This window comes from Rattus rattus, chromosome 5, assembly GCF_011064425.1.
Source record: "Rattus rattus isolate New Zealand chromosome 5, Rrattus_CSIRO_v1, whole genome shotgun sequence".
NCBI lineage: Eukaryota > Metazoa > Chordata > Mammalia > Rodentia > Muridae > Rattus > Rattus rattus.
In genome coordinates this window covers 63,136,911-63,144,624 of record NC_046158.1, presented here as the reverse complement: position 1 = coordinate 63,144,624, position 7,714 = coordinate 63,136,911, and the positions used below count along the sequence as shown (strand labels likewise).

The 7,714-nt window shown below is 38.7% G+C and overlaps 1 protein-coding gene across 1 annotated transcript; it reads right to left on the bottom strand.

Moving 5' to 3' along the window:
- Positions 1 to 5,163: 5,163 nt before the first annotated feature.
- LOC116900256 (olfactory receptor 2G3-like) lies at positions 5,164 to 6,099 on the bottom strand. Its single transcript, XM_032902008.1, has one exon. It carries the CDS (start codon positions 6,097 to 6,099, stop codon positions 5,164 to 5,166), a length of 936 nt encoding a protein of 311 aa, XP_032757899.1.
- Positions 6,100 to 7,714: the final 1,615 nt, after the last annotated feature.

Sequence of the window (7,714 nt, the reverse complement as noted above, 5' to 3'; positions counted from 1 at the left end):
TATTCAATATAGTTCTTGAAATTCTAGCCAGAGCAATCAGACAACAAAAGGAGATCAAAGGGATACAGATCGGAAAAGAAGAAGTCAAAATATCACTATTTGCAGATGATATGATAGTATATTTAAGTAATCCCAAAAGTTCCACCAGAGAACTACTAAACCTGATAAACAACTTCAGCAAAGTGGCTGGGTACAAAATTAACTCAAATAAATCAGTAGCCTTCCTCTACACAAAAGATAAACAAGCTGAGAAAGAAATTAGGGAAACAACACCCTTCATAATAGTCCCAAATAATATAAAGTAACTCAGTGTGACTTTGACTAAGGAAGTGAAAGATCTGTATGATAAGAACTTCAAGACTCTGAAGAAATAAATTGAAGAATATCTCAGAAGATGGAAAGATCTCCCATGCTCATGGATTGGCAGGATTAATATAGTAAAAAGGGCTATTTTACCAAAAGTGATCTACAGATTCAATGCAATCCCCATCAAAATTCCAATCCAATTCTTCATAGAGTTATACAGAAAAATTTGCAAATTCATCTGGAAGAACAAAAAACCCAGGATAGCTAAAACTATCCTTAACAATAAAAGGATTTCCGGGGGAATCACTATCCCTGAACTCAAACAGTATTACAGAGCAATAGTGATAAAAAACTGCATGGTATTGGTACAGAGACAGGAAGATAGACCAGTGGAATAGAACTGAAGACCCAGTAATGAACCCACACACCTATGGTCACTTGATTTTTGACAAAGGAGCCAAAACCATCCAATAGAAAAAAAGATAGCCTTTTCAGCAAATGGTGCTGGTTCAACTGGAGGTCAGCATGTAGAAGAATGCAAATCTCTCCATTCTTATCACCCTGTTCAAAACTTAAGTTCATGTGGATCAAGGACCTCCACATCAAAACAGATACACTCAAACTAATAGAAGAAAAAGTGGGGAAGAATCTCAAACACATGGTCACTGGAGAAAATTTCCTAAACAAAACACCAATGGCTTAGCTCTAAGATCAAGAATCAACAAATGGGATCATAAAACTACAAAGCTTCTGTAAGGCAAAGGACACTCTTGTTAGGACAAAACAGCAACTGACAGATTGGGAAAAGATCTTTACCAATTCTAGAACTGATAGAGGGCTTATATCCAAAATATACAAAGAACTCAAGAAGTTAGACCGCAGGGAGACAAATAACCCTATTTAAAATGGGGTTCAGAGCTAAACAAAGAATTCACAGCTGAGGAATGCCGAATAGCTGAGAAACACCTAAAGAAATGTTCAACATCTTTATTCATAATGGAAATGCAAATCAAAACAACCCTGAGATTTTACCTCACACCAGTGAGAATGGCTAAGATCAAAAACTCAGGGGACAACAAATGCTGGCGAGGATGTGGAGAAAGAGAAACATTCCTCCATTGTTGGTGGGATTGCAGATGTACAAGAATTCTGGAGATCAGTCTGGATGTTCCTCAGAAAATTGGACATTGCACTACCTGAGGGCATATACCCAAAAGATGCTCCAACATATAACAAAGCACATGCTCTACTATGTTCATAGCAGCTTTATTTATAATAGCCAGAAGCTGGAAATAACCATATTCTTCAACAGAGGAATGGATACAGAAAATATGGTATATCTACACAATGGAATATTATTCTGCTATCAAAAACAATGACTTTATGAAATTCATAGGCAAATGGATGGAACTGGAAAATATCATCCTGAGTGAAGTAACCCAATCACAGAAAAACACACATAGTATGCACTCATTAGTAAGTGGATATTAGCCCAAATGCTTGAATTACCCTACATGCATAGAACACATGAAACTCAAGAAGGATGACCAAAATGCTGATGCTTCTCTCCTTTTTTAAAAGGGGAACCTAAATACCCATAGGAGTGGATAGAGAGGCAAAGTTTAAAACAGAGACTGAAGGAACACCCATTCAGAGCCTGCCCTACTTGTGGGCCATATACAGCCACCAAACTAGATAAGATGCATGAAAATAAGAAGTGCAGGCCGACAAGAACCAGATGTAGATCTCTCCTGAGAGACACAGACAGAATACATCAAATACATAGGCGAATGCCAGCAGCAAACCACTGAACTGAGAACGGGACCCCCATTGAAGGAATCAGAGAAAGGACTGGAAGAGCTTGAAGGGGCTCGAGACCCCATATGAACAACAATGCCAAGCAACCAGAGCTTCCAGGGACTAAGCCACTACCCAAAGACTATACATGGATTGACCCTGGGCTCCAGCTTCATAGGTAGCAATGAATATCCTAGTAAGAGCACCAGTGGAAGGGGAAGCCCTTGGTCCTGCCAAGTTTGGAACCCCAGTGAATGGGATTCTTGGGGAGAGGGCAGTAATGGGGGAAGGATGGGGAGGGGACATCCATATAAAATGGGAGGGAAGAGGTTAGGGGGATGTTGGCCTGGAAACCGGGAAAGGGAATAACATTTGAAATGTAAATAAGAAATACCCAATATAATAAAGATGCGGGGAAAAAAGTAAGCAAACCTTAATGACAGACTCTAGGTAAGGAGCACCGCAGAGGTGACCATGGAGATGTTTGCTGTGTGTTTGATCATCTCCATAATAAATTTTTCCTTTATTAAGAAAAAAAGAAAACAGACATCTAAGACATAATAGTAATCGTGAAATAAACAAGTCAGAATACAACAAATCATACAGAAGTGAAAGACCCAGAGAGAGATAAAGAGACAGAGAGACAGAAACAGAGAGATAAAGACAGAGAAAGAGAAAGAGAGTGAGACAGTCAAAGAGAAGGAGAGAGGCATGTTTAGATGCTGAATCACACATGTTTCTACATACAGGCGTGCCAGCTGGTACATGGCCTAGCAACTCCCTGCCTTCCTGGGCACCTCCTATTGCTCTCCAAATTGGTTCCTTTACTGTGCTTTTTCTTTTGCTCTCTTTCCTTTTATTGGATATTGTATTTATTTACATGTCAAATGTCATCCCTTTTTCTGGTTTCCTATCCAGAAAGCCCCAATCCTTCTTCTGCTGTGACAGCTGTTCTTATCTACTATCTTGGAACTCTTCCTTCTGATACTTATATAAAGTTCAGAGGACATCCTGTTTATTGTAGTGTGTTTGATGCTTACTTTCTCAGAATGCTTTGATGATTACTTTCTCAAAATTATAGTCATCCCAGTGTGATAGTGATAAGAACATTATTTATATGTACATAAATATTAATTTGTGTATTTATTATAAGTGATTATAAAAATGTTTTATTTTATCTAATATTATATTACATTGTCATTCAATATAGCTTACAAAAAACAAAATAATGTATTAGTTAAATAAATATTTTATTGAAAATAAAGGTTCTTATGCAATATATTCTGATTAGGGTTCGTCCTTCCCTAACACCTTCTAGTTCTTCTTCACATCCCCTCTCATCCAGATCCAAACTGTCTCTGTCTCTCATAAGAAAACAAACTGACCTATAAGGAATAATAATAAAGGTGAAATAAAACAAACAAAAAAACAAGTCAGAATAGGATAATTCAACCAGATGTAAAAGAGCCAAAGAAAATGCATGAGAAACATACATAGATACAGGGACACATGTTACCACACACAAGAATACCAAAAAAAATAGAAACCATAATATATGTGCAAAGGATCTGTAAGTTAAAAAAATAAAAATGCCCCAGCAGAGCACTGTGAGACAAAGAACTTCCAAAGAGGCTGTTGAAATCTATTTGTCGGGCATTTACTGCTATGCATGGGGTCTGCCATTGAGTGGTTTGTTTCCTGAGTGAGGCTCTCTTCAAGAAAGCTGTTTTTCAATTTTAAGTGTAGCTAGCTTTGGGGTTCAGGATGGTTGTGTTTCTGTCTACTTCTCCTCTCATCTCTAGGACCCCAACTAGTGCAGACCTGTGCAGCAGGTCCTGTGCATGTTGCCTCAGTCCCTCTGTTTTCATATGTTCATTAATGATGCTGTGTGTAGATGGCCTTGTTTCTCTGGGGTCATCCATTCTCTTTGGTTCTTACTCTCTTACCACCTCCACTTCTGAAGAGTTCCCTGAGTCCTGAAGGGAGGGGTAGTAAACCAAGTCTATTTGTGATAAGATCAGTGAAAAGTACTTTTGTATCAAAAGGGAGACCATAAGACTATCAAAATTGTGGAATTTCACATCAAAAAAGACAACCTACAATTCTACATGTGTGGAGGGTTGACATTTCTCTTGTCAAAATCATTTACATTACTTAGGGAGAGATAAGAAGACTGAGAGAAAGGAGATCCAGTAACCAGGACAAATTGGGATCCAGCTCAAGGGGAGGCTCCCAAGGCCTGACACTATTACTGATGCTATGGAGTGCTTACAGACAGAGGCCTAGCATGGTAGCCCTCCAAGAGGCCCAACAAGTAGCTGAAAGAGTCAGATGCATATACTTACACCTAACGAATGGACAGAAGCCAGAGACCCCTGTACTTGGATTAAGGAAAGGCTGGAGTAAGCTCAGGAGGAGAACGATCCCGTAGGAAGACCAGTGGTCTCAAGACCAGTGGACCCCGAGTTCTCTGACACTGAGTTATCAACCAGGCAGCATACACTAGCTGATATGAGGTCCCCAACACATATACAGCTGAGGACTGCCTGGTCTAGCTTCAATGAGAGAAGACACACATAACCCTTTAGATAATTGAGGCTCCAGGGTTTGGGGAGATTTGATGGGGTGTGTGTGACATCCTCTTAGAGACAGGAATGGGGAGAAGGAATGGGATGGGGAACTGTTGGAGAGCAAACTGGGAGGGAGATAACAACTGGGTTTTTAAAAAGGTTAAATAATAATAAATAAATCATACTTTGAATAAAAAAAGTTTCATCTTCAATTCAAATTGACAATTTCAATTAATTCATTTTATAGTGTGAGATTCAAACTTTACCACTAAACAGAAAATTGTATTCTTCAATAAAGACAATTGTTTTGACAAAAAATTGCCCTACGATGTACTTGGAAGAAACATTTTTTTCCTTTAGCTGCAAATGGATTTATGTATTTGTTATGAAGGGCAGATGATGGTCTAACCATCTTTTTCATTCTCTCTCTTCTGACTGAGCTGGTAATAATCCTAGATTAGCGGTTGAGCTTAGGGCCCTTTCATAGACTTTATGTCTTATGTTTTGTGAGAGCTCTCCTTAGAGATCCTTTGACATCCTGGTTCCTTAGGCTGTAAATTAATGGATTGAGCATAGGTGTAACTACAGTGTAGAATACTGCAATGACCTTACCACCAGCCCTGGAGGACTTTGACTGGGGTCTCATGTACATAAAGATGGCAGTTCCATAGAATAAAGTCACAACTGTGAGATGGGAGGCACAGGTGGACAGAGCCTTGTACCTCCCAGAGGCTGATCGCATCCTGAGAACAGAAAGAAGGATGCGGGCATAGGAAACAATAATAAGGAGGAAAGGAATGAAGACAATGATGATACTGAATACAAAAACCACCAGCTCAGTGAGTGAAGTGTCAGTACAAGCCAGTCTCAGAACTGAAGGAACTTCACAGAAAAAGTGATTCAGGACATTTGGTCCACAGTAGGGCAAACTCAAGGTGAGAACATTGATAACCATGGAACTCAGGAAGCTACTAGACCAAGAAATGGCTGCCAGTTGAACACAAGTGTTTTGGTCCATGATAACAGTGTAATGGAGAGGATGACAAATGGCTGCATATCTATCATAAGCCATGACACCAAGAAGAACACACTCAATCATTCCAAAGGAGAGTGAGAAGTACATCTGAGTGGCACAGCTGGCAAATGGGATGGTCTTCTTACCCCACACCATGTTGGAAAGCATCTGCGGAACATTGGTGGATGTGTAGCAGATGTCCAGAAAGGACAAGTTAGTGAGGAAGAAGTACATGGGGGTTTGCAGGCGAGGTTCTATCAGGATAATAGTGATGATGATGATATTGCCCACCACTGACAACATATAGAAAAACAAGAATACAAAAAAGAGGACAAGCTGTACCTTGGGATCAGATGAAAGCCCCAGAAACACAAACTCAGTCACTGTAGAGTTTATTTTCATGTGGCCCATCTTTTCAGGCTACCTTCCTCTCACAGAACGAGGTTCTACCCTGAAAACCAAATGCCCGATTGAGCAGTATTTTAGACCCGAGGTTTAAGAAAATAGATAACTTGGGTATCTGAACTTTAGCAGAATTGTGAAGATGTCCTTCAGTTTCTGGAAAAGAATTTCAGAGAAGATTGCATGCTAAATTCATGGTTTAATATAATTGATCAGAATTGTTGCCTTTTCTAAAAGAGAATTTCATTTTGCCAGTCAAAATCACCCCATGTTCTATTTATTCTCCAAAACTTTTGTCATAAATCACCTACTTTAAAAAGGATGAAAAGCACAGTTGTGATGATTACACACCTTTAATCTCTGCACTCAGGAGGCTAAGGCAGGCAAATCTCTGCATTCAAGGTCACTGTGGTCTACAGAAGTTCCAGGACAGCCAAGGCTACAGAGCTATGCAGAGAAACCTGAAACCCAACTAACAGGAAGGCAGAAGGGAACACCATCCACAGAGACAATAATGAGGGTCACTATGCTGTACACAACTTACTAATCAATAACACCAAGGTCACAGCATGTGCCACATCACTAACCCTCATATGTGTTACACTGCGCAGCCATCCTAACGCAGTGAAGAACAAAGACTAAAAACCAGAGAAAGTAGATATGAGGTAACTAATAACTAATAACTCATTCTTCATTCCTCCACTTTCATGTTATGTGATATGAAATGAACTTATGTTATAACAATAGTAAAAATAAAAATAATAAACCATATAAAAATGGTAATTATTAATAAATAATACCTGAAGAATTTTATGCAGCACATAGAAATCAATCCAAAGAAAACTAACTAAAACTGTCTAATGATAATAGCGCTAACAAAACATGATGATGCTACATTTACCAGGAACTCACATATCTACTGAAAAGGATGTAAACACATTAAAGTTTGTAGAACGTTTTACTGAGCACTCCTTAGGCTTTTTATTCTTATTTGCCTTGAAGATATACACAGTGTTATGTTTGGTTCACCTCCTTCTATTTAAAGGGGACAATTAGAAATAGTGATGAAGTCTTGAGTACCGACACATTGCTGAGGACTACATGTCAATCATTCATCAGTCCATTTCTCCATTCTGTTTTCTTTTCTCATCATTTCTACTTATCCTATTCAGCATTATTTTGATACTTTGTACCAGAGGATGTTTGTATAATAATAACTATAATAAATACTCTTGATTACCAAAATAAGTGTGTTGTCAATTGAAAGTTCCAAAGAATGTGAGGATTTTTTTAAGTGGCTCAGGGATTGGGACACCTGCTTAAGAATGCTCCTTATAAAAAATTATTTAGAGGTCGTGAAATGAACACATTTTACAAAATACTCCTTTGCATGTAGTGTTCTTTAGAGACATTTCAAACACTTGTATTTAAGTAAAGGTTTTCAGGACAAATAGTGATATGAAGTGATGTTAAATGTACTAGGCTGTGAAGTTCAGCAACTAAAACAAACATGAACTTGTGGAGAACTAAGTTGCCAGTTTCCTTTCCTCTTAGGCCGCAGGGGAAGAGAGGAGCAGGAGAGTGTTTTAAGTTTGCTTGCAGATCCTCCAAACAGCAGTTATAT

Excerpts from the sequence above, each read along its gene's own strand:
- LOC116900256 (XM_032902008.1), bottom strand. The coding sequence starts at position 6,099 with ATGGGCCACATGAAAATAAACTCTACAGTGACTGAGTTTGTGTTTCTG.